Source organism: Babylonia areolata, chromosome 23 (assembly GCF_041734735.1).
Source record: "Babylonia areolata isolate BAREFJ2019XMU chromosome 23, ASM4173473v1, whole genome shotgun sequence".
NCBI classification, from domain to species: Eukaryota; Metazoa; Mollusca; class Gastropoda; order Neogastropoda; family Buccinidae; genus Babylonia; species Babylonia areolata.
In genome coordinates, this window is record NC_134898.1 from 6,423,306 (window position 1) to 6,443,305 (window position 20,000).

Here is a 20,000-nt window from a genome sequence, read left to right on the forward strand (position 1 = left end):
GTGACGTCAGTGTGTGACGACAGTGACACACTGCCCTGTGACGTCAGTGTGTGACGACAGTGACACACAGCCCTGTGACCTTTGACATCAGTGTGTGACAACAGTGACACGCTGCCCTGTGACATCAGTGTGTGACGACAGTGATGTGTGATATCACAGTGTGATGACAGTGACACACTGCCCTGTGACATCAGTGTGATGACAGTGACACACTGCCCTGTGATGTCAGTGTGATGACAGTGATACACTGCCCTGTGACGTCAGTGTGATGACAGTGACACACTGCTCTGTGACGTCATTGTGTGATGACAGTGACACACTGCCCTGTGACGTCAGTGTGTGACGACAGTGACACACTGCCCTGTGATGTCAGTGTGTGATGACAGTGACACACTGCCCTGTGACATCAGTGTGACGACAGTGACACAATGCCCTGTGGCGTCAGTGTGTGATGACAGTGACACACTGCCCTGTGGCGTCAGTGTGTGACGACAGTGACACACAGCCCTGTGACCTTTGACATCAGTGTGTGACGACAGTGACACACTGCCCTGTGACATCAGTGTGACGACAGTGACACACTGCCCTGTGACATCAGTGTGTGACGACAGTGACACACTGCCCTGTGACATCAGTGTGTGACGACAGTGACACACTGCCCTGTGGCGTCAGTGTGTGATGACAGTGACACACAGACATGTGATATCACAGTGTGATGAGTGACACACTGACTTGTGATGTCAGAGTGTGATGACAGTGACCAGTGACATCACAGTGTGACAACAGCGACACACTGACATGTGACGTCAGAGTGTGACAATAACACTGTATGGAGACACACTGACTTGTGACGTCTGAGAGTGTGACATGTTGGTTTAACATCATGCTGATTCCATGTCATGCTGATTTCATGTGACCTGTCATACCGATGTCACATCATGCTGATTCCATGTCATGCTGATTGCAGTTACCTGCCCTTCCTGAATGTCATGTTGATTCCGCGTCATGTTGATTGCAGCTACCTAGTGTACCTGACTGTCATGCTGATTGACGTCATGTTGTTGCGGCTACCTGTCATGCTGATTGGCATCATGTTGTGACTGTCATGCTGATTGATGTCATATTGTTGCAGCTACCCGACTGTTATGCTGATTGGCATCATGTTGTGACTGTCATGTTGATTGACGTCATGTTGTTGCGACTACCCGACTGTCATGCTGATTGACGTCATGTTGTTGCGGCTACCCGACTGTTATGCTGATTGGCATCATGTTGTGACTGTCATGCTGATTGGCGTCATGTTGTGACTGTCATGCTGATTGGCGTCATGTTGTTGCAGCTACCTGGCCTACCTGACGGTGACCGGTGCACTGGGAGGCCTGTGGAAGTTCCCGGTGCGCTTCATGGCCTCTGACCCCCCGGTGGATGACGTCATCAACGTGGAGGCCAGTGGGCTGGGCAAGCTGTCCACTGTGGGCTTCAGGCTGCACTCCCAGGCCCAGTCAGTGCTGGTGTTTGTAATAATAATAATAATAATGGTACTTATATAGCGCTGAATCTTGTGTGCATAGACAAATCTAAGCGCTTTCGCACCAGTCATTCTCACGCACGCATAACTCTAAAACTGAAGAAGCTAAAGACAAGGAAGAGGCAGGGAAGGGAGGCTGTTTTGGGAAGAGGTGGGTTTTAAGGCCAGACTTGAAAGAGCTGAGTGTGGAGACTTGACGAAGCGAAAGAGGAAGTTCATTTCAATTGCAAGGTCCAGAGACAGAGAAAGAACGGCGGCCAACAGTCGAGAGTTTGAATCTGGGTATGCATAAGTGGAGTGGATCCGAAGTTGATCGTAGTGAGCGAGATGGAGTGTAGAGGTGAAGGCAGCCACAGAGATAAGAAGGGGCTGATTTGTGAATACATTTGTAGCATAGAGTGCTGATCTTGTACTTTATTCGGTGTGAGACAGGGAGCCAGTGGAGATGTTGCAAAAGAGGAGTGATGTGCTCAGATCTTTTCTTTCTGAGGACGAGTCGGGCAGCAGAATTTTGTCTGTTTGTCTGTCTGTCTGTCTGTCTTCACTCACAGGCCACAGACGTATCTTGTCAGTCTGTCTGTGTATTTGTGCAAGACTGCAAGACTCTCTCCATTATAATCAAAGTCCAGTCCAGATAGTCGGGACTGCAGTTGCCTCCTCTGCTGTTCTGATGGTCTTAGTCGGACATGACTATCGTATGTCTGTCTATATCTGTCTATCTATCTATCTTAGGCCAGTATGTATGAGCTTATATCATTGACATAAGTTTACAGCTGGGCCAACAGCGAAGTGAGAACTGTATTGTGAATGGTTTCTCCATTGCAATGGGAAATCATTTACAGCTTAGTCTTTTGTGAAGGACTGTTACTCTCAAACTAGGAGGCTAAATTGCACTGGCTCTTAGTGCTGCAGCCATGCGGGAGGGGGGTGGGTGGGTGGGGTGCTAGTTGGCCTTTTGGGGAACCATCCCAACACCGACTGTCCTAAAACCCTCTTGGCCAAGAGAGTGGGGATGTAACTGTGGGCAAGACACTCTCCACTATAATCAAATTCTAGCCCAAATAGTCTTTTTTTTTTTTAGGACAGCAGTTACCTCCTCTGCTGTTCTGGTGGTCATAGTCGAACACAACTGACTGCCTATCTGTATGTATATAGACACATGCCTATAGGTCTGTCCGTGCGTGTGTGTGTTGCAGGCACCCGGTGGTGTTCGAGGCATACTTTGAGGAGGGCAGTGACGTGGAGCTGAGCGTGGCCCCCACCTGCGGAGAGCTGATGCCCAACAGCCAGGAGGGGACGCTCTTCAACATCTCCTTCCTGCCCACTGTCTATGGCAGGATCTGCAAGGGCAAGCTCATCATCCAGGTGGGTTTGAGGGGTGGGGGGTGGGGGGAGTAGAGGGGTGGTTGGGGGGGGGGGGGGCTCTGGCATACACTGGCACCTGCAGGGCTGCTGGTGGCGGATGATTCACTCACCTGTTATAAGTTATTAAAAGTGCAAGCGCACTGATATTGGTAAATGGCTCACATATTGAAAGTGCAGTATGCACTGGTGGTTGCAGATGGTTCACATATTAATAGTGGATGTGCTCTGTGGTCGGAGGTAGTTTAAAAAGTGCATGTGTACTGGTGGTGGAGATGTTTAAAAGTATGTGCACACACTTTTTTTTTTGGGGGGGGGGGGGGGGGTTGAATGCAGGAAGCATGACACATGATTTTGTTCACAGTATCACAACTCAACACTGACACTGACTCTCGGGTGTGTGTGTGTGTGTGTGTGTGTGTGTGTGTGTGTGTGTGCAGAATAGAACTGAGTACTATCATCATAAAACCTTAAGGTTTATAAGACACAAGTACAATACAAACATGTTATAAATAACTATTGTCATAAACTCTTTAGGTTTACAAGACACAAATACAATACACATGGTCATAAAACCTTAAGGTTTACAAGACATAAATACAATACAAACATATTGTAAAGAGAAACAGTGGCAGACAAATTCCGCCAGCCTTGGCTGTAATTCTCCTCGTTTAGAAGATGAGCTCATCGGGCTTGCCATTTGGACGACATGATTATGTCTTTTTTTAAGAATCAGTCTCTGTCTTAATTGTGTAGATTGTGACAACTGTGGTGTACGGTGTGATTGTGACAACTGTGGTGTACAGTGTGATTGTGACAACTGTGGTGTATGGTGTGATTGTGACAACTGTGGTGTATGGTGTGATTGTGGCAACTGTGGTGTACAGTGTGATTGTGACAACTGTGGTGTACGGTGTGATTGTGACAACTGTGGTGTACGGTGTGATTGTGACAACTGTGGTGTATGGTGTGATTGTGACAACTGTGGTGTACAGTGTGATTGTGACAACTGTGGTGTATGGTGTGATTGTGACAACTGTGGTGTATGGTGTGATTGTGGCAACTGTGGTGTACAGTGTGATTGTGACAACTGTGGTGTACGGTGTGATTGTGACAACTGTGGTGTACGGTGTGATTGTGACAACTGTGGTGTATGGTGTGATTGTGACAACTGTGACAACTGTGGTGTATGGTGTGATTGACAACTGTGGTGTACGGTGTGATTGTGACAACTGTGGTGTATGGTGTGATTGTGACAACTGTGGTGTACGGTGTGATTGTGACAACTGTGGTGTACGGTGTGATTGACAACTGTGGTGTACAGTGTGATTGTGACAACTGTGGTGTTTGGTGTGATTGTGACAACTGTGGTGTATGGTGTGATTGTGACAACTGTGGTGTATGGTGTGATTGACAACTGTGGTGTACGGTGTGATTGTGACAACTGTGGTGTACAGTGTGATTGTGACAACTGTGGTGTACGGTGTGATTGACAACTGTGGTGTACAGTGTGATTGTGACAACTGTGGTGTATGGTGTGATTGTGACAACTGTGGTGTATGGTGTGATTGTGACAACTGTGGTGTATGGTGTGATTGACAACTGTGGTGTACGGTGTGATTGTGACAACTGTGGTGTACAGTGTGATTGTGACAACTGTGGTGTTTGGTGTGATTGACAACTGTGGTGTATGGTGTGATTGACAACTGTGGTGTATGGTGTGATTGACAACTGTGGTGTATGGTGTGATTGACAACTGTGGTGTACGGTGTGATTGTGACAACTGTGGTGTATGGTGTGATTGTGACAACTGTGGTGTACAGTGTGATTGTGACAACTGTGGTGTATAGTGTGGTTGTGACAACTGTGGTGTATGGTGTGATTGTGACAACTGTGGTGTATGGTGTGATTGTGACAACTGTGGTGTACGGTGTGATTGACAACTGTGGTGTACGGTGTGATTGTGACAACTGTGGTGTATAGTGTGGTTGTGACAACTGTGGTGTACGGTGTGATTGACAACTGTGGTGTACAGTGTGATTGTGACAACTGTGGTGTACGGTGTGATTGACAACTGTGGTGTATGGTGTGATTGACAACTGTGGTGTACGGTGTGATTGTGACAACTGTGGTGTATGGTGTGATTGTGACAACTGTGGTGTACAGTGTGATTGTGACAACTGTGGTGTACGGTGTGATTGTGACAACTGTGGTGTACAGTGTGATTGTGACAACTGTGGTGTATGGTGTGATTGTGACAACTGTGGTGTATGGTGTGATTGACAACTGTGGTGTATGGTGTGATTGACAACTGTGGTGTACGGTGTGATTGTGACAACTGTGGTGTATGGTGTGATTGTGACAACTGTGGTGTACAGTGTGATTGTGACAACTGTGGTGTATGGTGTGATTGTGACAACTGTGGTGTATGGTGTGATTGACAACTGTGGTGTATAGTGTGGTTGTGACAACTGTGGTGTATAGTGTGATTTTTTTTTTTTTTTTTGCATTTATTTGCTTATATATCATCATGGTTGTCTTTTTTCTTTTTTTTCTATTTATTTATTTTCATTATTATTATTATTGTTATTTACTTATTTATTTATTTATAATTATATTATTTAGTTAGTTAGTTATCTTTTTTTCTTTCTTTTTTTTTTCTCAAGGCCTGACAAAGCGTGTTGGGTAACGCTGCTGGTCAGGCATCTGCTTGGCAGATGTGGTGTAGCGTATATATGGATTTGCCCGAACGCAGTGACGCCTCCTTGAGCTACTGAAACTGAAACTGAAACTGTGACAACTGCGGTGCATGGTGTGTGGTGTGTGTGTGTGTGTGTGTCCCCAGTCGCCGGACATGCAGTGGAGCTACGACGTGCGCGGCGTGATCCCCGAGTACAGCCCCCCCCAGGGCCGGTCTTCCATCCCCGTCAAGGGCCCCGCCCCCGACCCCAGCAGAAACAAGGCCCATAACTACATCCTGGAGAACCTCCGACTCACCTCCACCGCTGTCTCCTCCCCCATCAAGGGGGCGCCACTTGTGGGGGCCAAGTGATGTGACGGGGAGGGGGAGGGGGTCACAGTATGGGGAGGGTGATGACTTGGGAAGATGGTGAGGGGTGGGGGTGTTGGGGGGAGTGTGTGGGATGGTCAGTTATTGAGTGCAGAGTATTTGACACTTTCATCTTTTTGACCAGTTGGAGAACAGTGGAACGTTTTTCGTTTTTCGTGTAGCAGGGAAAAAACTTGAAGATTATGGGACTGGCTGCATCGCGTGGTGTCGTGTCGTCACTGAGCGATGTGTGGCTGGGCATGTCATTGGATCGGGGACTGCAGGGAGGCTGACAGCAAGGCACTGTGTTGTGTGCATGCACTGATTTCTGTCCTTCCTTGCTGGAGGTCTGTGTGGGTGAGCCGACATGTCTGTTTGAGTTCCAGAGCTGGTGACTGCCAGGCTGGTGCCCCTTCCTAAAGGTCTGTCTTTGTCAATGCATTGTCTGACCTGTCTTTGTCTTCTTTGTCAGTGCATTGTCTGACCTGTCTTTGTCAGTGCATTGTCTGACCTGTCTTTGTCAGTGCGTTGTCTGACCTGTCTTTGTCCTCTTTGTCAGTGCATTGTCTGACCTGTCTTTGTCCTCTTTGTCAGTGCATTGTCTGACCTGTCTTTGTCCTCTTTGTCAATGCATTGTCTGACCTGTCTTTGTCCTCTTTGTCAGTGCATTGTCTGACCTGTCTTTGTCCTCTTTGTCAATGCATTGTCTGACCTGTCTTTGTCAGTGCATTGTCTGACCTGTCTTTGTCAGTGCGTTGTCTGACCTGTCTTTGTCCTCTTTGTCAGTGCGTTGTCTGACCTGTCTTTGTCCTCTTTGTCAGTGCATTGTCTGACCTGTCTTTGTCTTCTTTGTCAGTGCATTGTCTGACCTGTCTTTGTCAGTGCGTTGTCTGACCTGTCTTTGTCCTCTTTGTCAGTGCATTGTCTGACCTGTCTTTGTCTTCTTTGTCAGTGCATTGTCTGACCTGTCTTTGTCAGTGCATTGTCTGACCTGTCTTTGTCCTCTTTGTCAGTGCATTGTCTGACCTGTCTTTGTCAGTGCATTGTCTGACCTGTCTTTGTCTTCTTTGTCAGTGCATTGTCTGACCTGTCTTTGTCAGTGCATTGTCTGACCTGTCTTTGTCAGTGCATTGTCTGACCTGTCTTTGTCCTCTTTGTCAGTGCATTGTCTGACCTGTCTTTGTCCTCTTTGTCAGTGCATTGTCTGACCTGTCTTTGTCAGTGCATTGTCTGACCTGTCTTTGTCTTCTTTGTCAGTGCATTGTCTGACCTGTCTTTGTCAGTGCATTGTCTGACCTGTCTTTGTCAGTGCATTGTCTGACTTGTCTTTGTCAGTGCATTGTCTGACCTGTCTTTGTCCTCTTTGTCAGTGCATTGTCTGACCTGTCTTTGTCCTCTTTGTCAGTGCATTGTCTGACCTGTCTTTGTCCTCTTTGTCAGTGCATTGTCTGACCTGTCTTTGTCAGTGCACTTTGACCTGTCTTTGTCCTCTTTGTCAGTGCACTTTGACCTGTCTTTGTCGTCTTTGTCTTCTTTGTCAGTGAACTTTGACCTGTACTGTCCCTCTGGTTCAAGTTAGTGGATGAAAACTGACTGAAAGTCGATTTGTTTTTATTTTTTCCCTGAGTGTACACGTTTCCAGCACGCACAAAAATCAAGTGTATATTTGGTAGATGACTAATCAATACACATATGCAAACACTCACACACACCTCAAGAACAAGAACCAGTGAAGTATAAAGAGTCCAGAATTCAGAGAATGGTGATGTTTATAATCTCTTGATGATGTATTTATAATTTTGTATGTTTTATACAGTGTGTACACTCACTGGGCAACTGCTGTGTGTCTGGTACATGGGAGGATGAAGTGGAGGTTGGGGGTGGGGGGTAGGGGGGGAGCTGTGTGGGGGATGGCGGGGTCAGAGGGGTGGGGGGTGGGGGGTGGGGGGGGAGCTGTGTGGGGGATGGCGGGGTCAGAGGGGTAGGGGGGGAGCTGTGTGGGGGATGGCGGGGTCAGAGGGGTGGGGGGTAGGGGGGGGAGCTGGGAGCTGTGTGGGGGATGGCGGGGTCAGAGGGGTGGGGGGTGGGGGGGGAGCTGTGTGGGGGATGGCAGGGTCAGAGGGGTGGGGGGTGGGCGGTTGGGGTTGACTGGATGTAAATTACTGTCGATCAACTGGATAGAAAAGTTTGCTCATGTTTTATCTGTGTATTCTGTACGTATGATTTGTTGATTGCCGACATTGTATTATCAGTTTTGTTTTTTACATATCTTTTTTTTTGTTTTTGGAATAAACATTTTTATTTCCATTTTTTGTTATTGATACATACATATGCCAATCGAGAGAGGGGGGGAAAAAAGGATGTTACTTTTATTGATTTTCATGCAGAAAGATATTCTCCGATTCCCTGTAAACCTGCACAGAGAAGTGGAATTGCCCGTCATCATCGTCATCGTCGTCATCATCAGCAGCACTGCCCCAGTGGCTGCCGTCTTGCAGTCCTGTTCTCTATGTCTGTAGGCCACACCCCGCATTTTAGTGAGCACTTCTCTTCATATTACATTTATTTGCTTATTTATCATCATTGTTGTCTTATTTATTTATTTATTATTATTATTTTATTATTATTCTCATTACTACTACCTTTTTTTTATCATAATTATTATTTATTTATTTATTTATTTATTTATGTAAGCTTATCTACATATATATATATATATTATTTTTTTTCTCAAGGCCTGACTAAGTGCGTTGGGTTACACTGTTGGTCAGGCATCTGCTTGGCAGATGTGGTGTAGCGTATATGGATTTGTCCGAACGCAGTGACGCCTCCCTGAGCTTCTGAAAATGAAAACTGAAAACTTATGGTGAGCTTCTCACTCACACCTTGCTCACTGCTGTTGGCATTTTAGTTTAGTGGATAGTACTCACCAAAAAAACCAAGCATTTGTTTGACGTGTGTGCTGCCATCAGTATTTTCAATATCGCTCGTTAACTTTTCAGTGACACTGAAGCTTTGATCATCACATTTTCGATTAAAAGTTTTGTTCTATGAATTTTCTGTTCTATGACCTCCATTTCCAAACTTCAGATCGCTAATAAGGACAGTCTGTTCTGAACAAAGTACTTTGTTCATGTGGGTCATTTTTACAGTTTTACACCAGTCATCAAAAAAACCTTCTTTCTTAGATTTTTCATTGGTTAAAAAAAACCCTTTATTTATTGGATCTGAACCTTAAATGTCAAATTTGTGCATCGAAGTTTTAATACCAAAAAAAAAAAAAAAAAAAAAAAAAAAAAACCCTTGCCAACTGTTCAATCACAAAAGCTTTATTTGGTGAAGTGCTTGTGCCAAAGTGGTGGTGTAGGAGAATGATCAACACCTCTCCAGTGTCGACTGCTGGCTTGAACATTTCTCCATTACACTGACCTGAACATCAAGTGGATACATGATATTTGTCCTGATTGTAACTGTGAGTTGTTTTATGTGTGACCACCTGATACCACCCACCCGGATGGCAGAGAGCTGTGATATCACCTGTGCATTCTTTGTGTCGTCCACTTGTATCACCTGTCCTGCCTCTTTTCATGTGGACACTACTGCTGCTGAACTCTGATGATTACTGATCAATAAAGATTTTCCTTCCTTGTCCTCTGTGTTTGTTGATGTCTGTGCTTCACATGGTCACACACCACACCGCACCACTACTGACTGTCATCCACACCACAACACACCACACCACACCACAACTCACTGTCATCCACACCACACCACACCACACCACACCACAACTCACTGTCATCCACACCACACCACACCACACCACACCACACCACCACTCACTGTCATCCACACCACGCCACACCACACCACACCACACCACCACTCACTGTCATCCACACCACGCCACACCACACCACACCACTACTGACTATCATCCACACCACACCACACCACACCACACCGCACCACTACTGACTGTCATCCACACCACACCACACCACACCACACCACCACTCACTGTCATCCACACCACACCACACCACACCACCACTCACTGTCATCCACACCATGCCACACCACACCACACCACACCACCACTCACTGTCATTACTGTCATCCACACCACACCACACCACACCACACCACCACTCACTGTCATCCACACCACACCACACCACACCACACCACACCACCACTCACTGTCATTACTGTCATCCACACCACACCACACCACACCACACCACACCACCACTCACTGTCATTACTGTCATCCACACCACACCACACCACCACTCACTGTCATTACTGTCATCCACACCACACCACACCACACCACACCACCACTCACTGTCATTACTGTCATCCACACCACACCACACCACCACTCACTGTCACTACTCACTGTCATCCACACCACACCACACCACACCATACCACGCCACGCCACACCACACTACCACTCACTGTCACATCCACACCACACCACCACTCACTGTCACATCCACACCGCACCACACCACACCACAACAAATCACACCAAACCACCACTCACTGTCACATCCACACCAAACCACACCACACCACACCACACCACAACAAATCACACCAAACCACCACTCACTGTCACATCCACACCAAACCACACCACACCACACCACCACTCACTGTCACATCCACACCACACCACACCACACCACACCACCACTCACTGTCACATCCACACCACACCACACCACCACTCACTGTATATGGTGAACTTTCCTGTCAAAGGGGTTACACTTCCTGCTGAAGGCTACATGGTGAACTTTCCTGTCATGTTACACTTCGTTCTGAAGGCTACATGGTGAACTTTCCTGTCATGTTACACTTCCTGCTGAAGGCTACATGGTGAACTTTCCTGTCATGTTACACTTCCTGCTGAAGGCTACATGGTGAACTTTCCTGTCATGTTACACTTCCTGCTGAAGGCTACATGGTGAACTTTCCTGTCAAAGGGGTTACACTTCCTGCTGAAGGCTACATGGTGAACTTTCCTGTCGTGTTACACTTCCTGCTGAAGGCTACATGGTGAACTTTCCTGTTATGTTACACTTCGTTCTGAAGGCTACATGGTGAACTTTCCTGTCGTGTTACACTTCCTGCTGAAGGCTACATGGTGAACTTTCCTGTCATGTTACACTTCCTGCTGAAGGCTACATGGTGAACTTTCCTGTCGTGTTACACTTCCTGCTGAAGGCTACATGGTGAACTTTCCTGTCATGTTACACTTCGTTCTGAAGGCTACATGGTGAACTTTTCTGTCGTGTTACACTTCGTTCTGAAGGCTATATGGTGAACTTTCCTGTCATGTTACACTTCGTTCTGAAGGCTACATGGTGAACTTTCCTGTCGTTTTACACTTCCTGCTGAAGGCTATATGGTGAACTTTCCTGTCGTTTTACACTTCGTTCTGAAGGCTATATGGTGAACTTTCCTGTCGTGTTACACTTCGTTCTGAAGGCAATATGGTGAACTTTCCTGTCGTGTTACACTTCGTTCTGAAGGCAATATGGTGAACTTTCCTGTCGTTTTACACTTCGTTCTGAAGGCTATATGGTGAACTTTCCTGTCGTGTTACACTTCGTTCTGAAGGCTATATGGTGAACTTTCCTGTCGTGTTACACTTCGTTCTGAAGGCAATATGGTGAACTTTCCTGTCGTGTTACACTTCGTTCTGAAGGCAATATGGTGAACTTTCCTGTCGTTTTACACTTCGTTCTGAAGGCTATATGGTGAACTTTCCTGTCGTGTTACACTTCGTTCTGAAGGCAATATGGTGAACTTTCCTGTCGTGTTACACTTCGTTCTGAAGGCAATATGGTGAACTTTCCTGTCGTGTTACACTTCGTTCTGAAGGCTATATGGTGAACTTTCCTGTCGTGTTACACTTCGTTCTGAAGGCAATATGGTGAACTTTCCTGCCAAAGGGGTTACACTTCCTGCTGAAGCTGGACATTCTGTTTTCAGGGAATTTCACTTCCACATGACCAGCGAAGTGGCCTTTTTGTTCAACCCAGGGACAAAGTTTGACTGAAATCATAAGAGATCACAAACAGTTCAAGAGAATAAGAAGCGAAAACAAGTGTTCACAAAAAACAACTATCAGTTTACATTGAAAAAAAAAAAAATTTAACCGATTTAAACATGTTCACTTCCAACATGGCGTGTTAACCCATCATACTCCAGCTGCGGCCAATATGTAGCCAATATGGCCGCAACTAGAGAGGTGGGGAGGGGAGGGGAGGGGGGTGGGCGGGCAGGTTGTTGGAACTGGGAAGAAAGTGTTCAATGAGCTGTCAAAGCGTGGCAGCTGATACATATACGCTACACCACATCTGCTTAATTTGGATCGAGCATTGGGAAATCATTCCATGCGAGGCATTGTGGAAAGAGGTTCCAATGGGGACTTGCGGATAGAAAAGAAGGGGCAAAAATCTACAACGACAGGTGGAAAGTGTTGGAAGAAACCGACAGGCGCGTGACTGTCATCAACAAATAGTAGTCTCAGTACCTCAAGTAGGCGTCACTGCGTTCGGACAAATCCATATACACTACACCACATCTGCCAAGCAGATACCTGACCAGCAGCGTAACCCAACGCGCTTAGTCAGGCCTTGAGAAAAAAAAATGAATAAAAAATATTAATAAAAAATAAATAAATAAATACATAAACAAGAACTACTACTATAATAATAATATGTAAAGGCGCAAACTTGATGAAGTCAACTATAAGCGTACCAAAAAAAAAAAAAAAAAAAAAAAAAAAAAAAAAAATATATATATATATATATATATATATATATATATATATATATATAATATAAATAAATTTATTTAACAAATAGTAAAGAGTGGTAACTCTCTCCATTCACAAGGTACACAACTTCATGTCAGTGCTGCTTACGCTACCGATTCAGCTAGCACACAGGTAAATAAAAAGGTACATTGGAACAAACTCAGACACTTCCTCAATAAAAGAAAGCGTCGGGCCTGTCCTTATACCGATCATTTGACATGTGCACACAGCAGCAAAGACAGAACCCTGAAGAAGCCACAGAGAACACATGGACAATATAGAACAAACACATGGTTGCCTCGGTGGTTTTTCAACTGGAAATTAACAAATAATGAGGCCAGGAGATGAAATATGACTGTCGTCAGTTATTATAAGGAGTGTTGTCATTTATTCCTTGAATGTGCTGTATGGTGGCGCTGTATCCAATCATGTGTGTGAGCTGTGTCACGTGAACAAACATTTGACGCTCGAGTTGGAATTTGATCTTCTCTGATTAGCCATATAACAAAAGTTTCTGACAAAGTAGTTCATGGTTGATGACATCGAAACCTGTGGAGTCAATTAAATATTTCACTGGAGTTTGTTGCAGTTAATGTTATGAAGCCAGTAGAAGAAGAGAACGATTACGACCTTGTATGTATGTATGATAATCGTATCCGACAATAACCATCAGAACAGTTAGCGGATCAAGGCCATAATTAGATTGTAATGGAGAGTATCTTGCCCAAGTTACATACCCACTCTCTCAGCCACTGAAGAGGGTTTTCGGACAGTCGGCGTTGGGATGGTCCCCAAAGGCCAACTAGCCCCAAGTGCTGAAGCACTAAGAGCCAGTGCAATCTTGCCTCCTAGTTCAGAGTGGTAGTACTAAAATAAAATTAACGAGGAAAAGAGGTGTTGGTGATACCGGCAGCGGACGTCCTGGTGGTATCAAGTGTTTGAAACTGTACCACTGTCTCCCCGTCTTCCTCCACCTCCCTGTGTGTGGGTGAGGAGCAACATCCTCCCCTCCCTGTGTGTGAGTAAGGAGCAACACCCCCCCTTCTCTTCCCTGTGTGGGGGTGAAGAGCAACATCCTCCCCTCCCTGTGTGTGAGTAAGGAGCAACACCCCCCCTTCTCTTCCCTGTGTGGGGGTGAAGAGCAACATCCTCCCCTCCCTGTGTGTGAGTAAGGAGCAACACCCCCCCTTCTCTTCCCTGTGTGGGGGTGAAGAGCAACATCCTCCCCTCCCTGTGTGTGAGTAAGGAGCAACACCCCCCCTTCTCTTCCCTGTGTGGGGGTGAAGAGCAACATCCTCCCCTCCCTGTGTGTGAGTAAGGAGCAACACCCCCCCTTCTCCCTGTATGTGAGTAAGGAGCAACACGCCCCTCCTCCCTGTGTGTGGGTGAGGAGCAACATCCCCCCTCCTCACTGTGTGTGGGTGAGGAGCAACATCCCCCCTCCTCCATGTGTGTGGGTGAGGAGCAACACCCCCATCCTCCCTGTGTGTGGGTGAAGAGCAACACATCCCCCCTCCTCCCTGTGTGTGGGTGAAGAGCAACACATCCCCCCTCCTCACTGTGTGTGGGTGAGGAGCAACACCCCCCCCTTCTCCTCCCTGTGTGTGGGTGAGGAGCAACACCCCCTCCTCCATGTGTGTGGGTGAGGAGCAACACCCCCCCCCTCCATGTGTGTGGGTGAGGAGCAACACCCCCTCCTCCATGTGTGTGGGTGAGGAGCAACACCTCCTCCTCCCTGTGTGTGGGTGAGGAGCAACACCCCCCTCCTCCCTGTGTGTGGGTGAGGAACAACATCCCCCCCTCCTCCATGTGTGTGGGTGAGGAGCAACACCCCCCTCCTCCCTGTGTGTGGGTGAGGAACAACATCCCCCCCTCCTCCATGTGTGTGGGTGAGGAGCAACACCCCCTCCTCCATGTGTGTGGGTGAGGAGCAACACCCCCCCTCCTCCCTGTGTGTGGGTGAGGAACAACACCCCCTCCTCACTGTGTGTGGGTGAGGAGCAACACCCCCTCCTCACTGTGTGTGGGTGAGGAGCAACACCCCCCCCTCCTCCCTGTGTGTGGGTGAGGAGCAACACCCCCTCCTCCATGTGTGTGGGTGAGGAGCAACACCCCCTCCTCACTGTGTGTGGGTGAGGAACAACACCCCCTCCTCACTGTGTGTGGGTGAGGAGCAACACCCCCTCCTCACTGTGTGTGGGTGAGGAGCAACACCCCCTCCTCCCTGTGTGTGGGTGAGGAACAACACCCCCTCCTCACTGTGTGTGGGTGAGGAGCAACATCCCCCCCTCCTCCATGTGTGTGGGTGAGGAGCAACACCCCCTCCTCCATGTGTGTGGGTGAGGAGCAACACCCCCCCTCCTCCCTGTGTGTGGGTGAGGAACAACACCCCCTCCTCACTGTGTGTGGGTGAGGAGCAACACCCCCTCCTCACTGTGTGTGGGTGAGGAGCAACACCCCCTCCTCCCTGTGTGTGGGTGAGGAGCAACACCCCCCCTCCTCCCTGTGTGTGGGTGAGGAGCAACACCCCCTCCTCCCTGTGTGTGGGTGAGGAGCAACACCCCCCCCCTCCTCCCTGTGTGTGGGTGAGGAACAACACCCCCTCCTCACTGTGTGTGGGTGAGGAGCAACACCCCCCCCTCCTCCCTGTGTGTGGGTGAGGAACAACACCCCCTCCTCCATGTGTGTGGGTGAGGAGCAACACCCCCTCCTCCATGTGTGTGGGTGAGGAGCAACACCCCCCCTCCTCCCTGTGTGTGGGTGAGGAACAACACCCCCTCCTCACTGTGTGTGGGTGAGGAGCAACACCCCCATCCTCCCTGTGTGTGGGTGAGGAGCAACACCCCCCCCCCTCCTCCCTGTGTGTGGGTGAGGAGCAACACCCCCCCCCCCTCCTCCCTGTGTGTGGGTGAGGAGCAACACCCCCCCCCTCCTCCCTGTGTGTGGGTGAGGAGCAACACCCCCCCCTCCTCCCTGTGTGTGGGTGAGGAACAACCCCACCTCCTCCCTGTGTGTGGGTGAGGAACAACACCACCTCCTCCCTGTGTGTGGGTGAGGAACAACACCACCTCCTCCCTGTGTGTGGGTGAGGAGCAACACCACCCCTCCTCCCTGTGTGTGGGTGAGGAACAACACCACCTCCTCCCTGTGTGTGGGTGAGGAACAACACCACCTCCTCCTCCCTGTGTGTGGGTGAGGAGCAACACCCCCCCACACACACACATCCTGTGTGTGGGTGAAGAGCAACATCCTCCCCTCCCTGTGTGTGGGTGAGGAGCAACACGCCCCCACCCCTCCCCCTCCTCCCTGTGTGTGGGTGAGAAGCAACATCCCCCCTCCTCCTCCCTGTGTGTGGGTAAGGAGCAACACAACCCCCCCCCCCCACCTTCTCCTCCCTGTGTGTGGGTAAGGAGCAACACAACCGCCCCCCCCTTCTCCTCCCTGTGGGTGGGTGAGGACGAACAATGACTGTAACTACCATGGAGCGAAGAGTCAGTGACATCAGCACGGCTCTGGCCACGCAAAGCACACACTGTCAGCCCTTCGTCACCTTAAGTTGTCGGTTCCTAGGACGCGTCAAAGTGTGCGGGCCGATCCATATACGCTGCACCACATCTCGGTGCCGAAAGAAACTTCTTCTTTTTTTAATAAAAAAAAAAGGCCTAGGGAGCCTGCCCTACACTGATTGGAGAAAAGCAACTGCAACGAAATGAGCAAAGTGATAGATAGGCAGAGGGCAGACTACAGAACAGAGAGAGGCAGAGAGCAACAGAGACAGACAGAGGGCAGACAACAGAATTGAAACAAGAACAAAATGGGCCACCCCAAACGAACCCGCACGCACCCATACACGCACGCACGCTAACTCCAGCATGCAAATGGATACAGAGAGAGAGAGAAACAGACAGACAGACAAAGAGGCATAGGTACTCCGCCCACACACACCAACACACACACACACACACACACACACACACACACACACACACACAGAGAGAGAGAGAGACTATGTATCAATGTCTTCTCTCTTCCTCCACGTTGTCTCCCACAAACTCCATCTTCCCCTCTTCCGCCCACTCAGACTAACACACACACACACACACACACACACACACACACACACACACACACACGGAGAAAGAGAGAGAGAGAGAGAGAGAGAGAGAGAGAGAGAGAGAGAGAGAGAGAGAGAGAGAGATCGTGTCGATTGTATTTGGGGTGAGTGACACAGACTTAAACCAGATAGAGCTGTCAGTGAAGGCACATGTTGGGTGACCGCCCCTTTCCCCGTCAGAACTAGAGAGAGGAGGAAAAAGTTTGTGCTCTCAGCTCACAGCCTTCGCATCACACAACACACTACAGCCAGGACTGTTGTTCTTCCTCTTTGTCCCAATGTTGATTTCCTCTTTGTCTCTTTGTCCCGATGTTATCTTCCTTTTTGTCCCGATGTTGACTTCTGTCAATGGTTTGTTGCTTTAATGGGCACTTTTCACACACACACACACACACACACACACACACAGAGAGACAGAGAGACTCACACACACACACACACACACACACACACACACACACACAAACACACACAAGCAAACACACACACACACACACACACAGAGACTAACACACACACACACACACACACACACACACACACACACACACACACGTGCGCATGTCCCCTTCTCACAGCCTTTTTTTCTGACTCTGCTCATCACAGAAACTCCCATGTTTCTTGCCTGTCATCGATGGTTATCGAGCAGACCCTCACAATCCTGAATAAACTGCTTTTAATTAACTAACACACTGAGATTGTGAAACCAGCATCATAAAAGATAAAAACTAATCATGTGATTCTTTCGACATTTGATTTATGAAACAGAGTTAGAATCTTCTTATCGACACAAAATGAAGTGTTGTTGTTGGTTTTTTGTTTTTCTGAGGAGAAAAACTCGCTGCGTGTTGTCCGTTTGGTGGAGAACAGCATTAGAGATCAGAGATCTCATCCTTTAACTCACTCAGTACGGCCAGTCCTCTCTTCTCCTCTACACAGACCCCTCCGATGTCCAGTGGGTGTCTGAATGACCCAACCTTTAGCTTCCGTCGTCAGAATTGTGGCATTACTGTAAACATTCACCTCTTCAGTATAAGAGCCTTCCGCTTGCAATATTTTGATGATGGTAATTGGGGTGAAACGCTGTTAACGTCGTACTCTTTCGCCGTTCGTATGGAAAGAGTTAAAAAAAAAAAAAAATCCTGTCCCATCTTCAACTCCTCTGGTTGGCAGCCCACTCATTTCTATTCCCCCAACACTAAACATGGCTGTTGTAGTGTAGCATCAACATTAGATCCAAGGCAAGTGCAAATCCTACGGGTGTAATAGCCGAATGGTTAAAGCGCTGGACTTTCAATCTGAGGGTCCTGGGTTCGAATCTCGGTGCACCTGGTGGGTAAAGGGTGGACATTTTTCCGATCTCCCAGGTCAACATATGTGCCTGAACCCCCTTCGTGTGTATGCGCACGCAGAAGATCAAATACGCACGTTAAAGATCCTGTAATCCATGTCAGCGTTCGGTGGGTTATGGAAACAAGAATATACCAAGCATGCACACACCCGAAAACGGAGTATGGCTGCCTACATGGCGGGGTAAATAGATTAAAAAAAACAACAACAAAAAACCCACAAAAAACGGTCATACACGTAAAATGTTACATGTCTGTCTGAGTGTGTATGTGTGTGCGTCTGAAATCTGATTGAATGACACAGGAAACGAATGATGAGCGCCCAGTGGCAGCCTTCAGTCGGCTCTACCCAGGTAGGCAGCCTGTGGTGCAAATGTCCCCGTGTATGTAAAGCGCTTAGAGCTTGGTCTCTGAGCGAGGATAGGCGCTATATAAGTATCCGCATCAATCAATCAATCAATCAAGTCCTAACAGTTCTACTGAATCAAAATCAACAACCATATCTCCTAAACCTTGTTAATGTTGAACTCCAAATGTGGTTCGTCACAGCAGTCAACATCAGAAAGAGCCGGCCCATGATTTTGCCAGGGTTTCACGGGGAGAATGACATCGAGTCAGTGTGATGGAGAACTACTTAGAAAGAAGTTTGTCATCGGTATATAGCATTGAAAGAAGGCGCCACAGCTGTCATATAATTTATATCCAGACAGGGTGTCCAGTGAAGAGTTTAAATGAAGACAGTGTTCCAGAAAGACCGACTAGAGGGGAAGATGGAGTTTGTGGGGAGACAACGTGGAAGAAGAAGGCAGCATTGAGAGAAGACACTGATACAGTGTCCGTGTGTGTGTGTGTGTGTGTGCGCGCGCGCGCGCGCGCGTGTGTGTGTGTGCGTGTGCTTGCGTGTTTGTGTGTGTTTGCGTGTGCTTGCGTGTATGTATGTATGTGTGTGTGTGTGTGTGTGTGTGTGTGTGTTTGTCTGTTTGTTCGTCTGTGTGTGTGTGTGTGTGTGTGTGTGTGTGTGTGTGTGTGTGTGTGTGTGTGTGTGTGTGTGTGTGTTTCCGTATGTGTGTGTGTGTGTGCGTGTGTGTGTGTGTGTGTGTGTGTTTGCGTGTGTGTTTGCGTGAATGTATGTGTGTGAGTGTGTGCATGTGTGTGTGCGTGCGTGCGTGCGTGTATGCGTGTATGTGTGTGTGCGTGTGCGAGTGTACGTGTGTGTGTGTGTGCGCGCGCGCGCGTGCCTCACACTGTCAACACGCAGTGTCTCAGACCACCGAAACAGGGAGTCGAGTTCGTCAATGAAATGTTTCCTGTTTCCCTGCCCTCCCCCCTCCCCCTCCCGCCCCCAGCCCTGACTGTGAGCACGTCACACTGACAGCACTGATGACTAGCAGGCACGGCCACACACACCACCGTCCTCAACACTGCTCCTTCTGGCCTCTCAGTGTGTGTTGGGATCGCTCTCTCGCTTCACCCTCACCCTGTCACACTGACCGCTGTCCAGTGTTGAGCGGGGTTGGGTCCTGAACGCTGTAGTGACTGACCTCTGTCCGGTGCTGTCCTGTGCCGTGGTGGGGGAGGGGTTGGAACCTGGGCACTGTAGTGACTGACCTCTGTCCGGTGCTGTCCTGTGCCGTGGTGGGGGAGGGGTTGGAACCTGGGCACTGTAGTGACGTGGGGAGAACGGAGTAGTAACTGACCGGTGTCCGTACTGAAGAGCCAGGTGTGGTCAAGGTGGTGGTGATGGTGATGGTGATGGCGAG

At 48.4% G+C, this 20,000-nt stretch overlaps 2 protein-coding genes across 2 annotated transcripts in view; both read left to right on the forward strand.

The window, feature by feature from the left end:
• LOC143298272 (cilia and flagella-associated protein 47-like) overlaps positions 1 to 9,586 on the forward strand; it is a 135,696-nt gene extending 126,110 nt beyond the window's left edge. The window contains exons 59-62 of the mRNA XM_076611087.1: positions 1,340 to 1,501; positions 2,725 to 2,893; positions 5,736 to 6,361; positions 8,327 to 9,586. Coding sequence (XP_076467202.1) covers positions 1,340 to 1,501; positions 2,725 to 2,893; positions 5,736 to 5,942 — 538 coding nt within the window. The 3' untranslated portion in view covers positions 5,943 to 6,361; positions 8,327 to 9,586. The remainder of the gene's footprint in view (positions 1 to 1,339; positions 1,502 to 2,724; positions 2,894 to 5,735; positions 6,362 to 8,326) is intronic.
• A 10,093-nt stretch (positions 9,587 to 19,679) lies between these two features.
• LOC143298091 (uncharacterized) overlaps positions 19,680 to 20,000 on the forward strand; it is a 13,413-nt gene continuing 13,092 nt past the window's right edge. The window contains exon 1 of the mRNA XM_076610776.1: positions 19,680 to 20,000. This exon is cut by the window's right edge and continues 71 nt beyond it. Coding sequence (XP_076466891.1) covers positions 19,981 to 20,000 — 20 coding nt within the window. The 5' untranslated portion in view covers positions 19,680 to 19,980.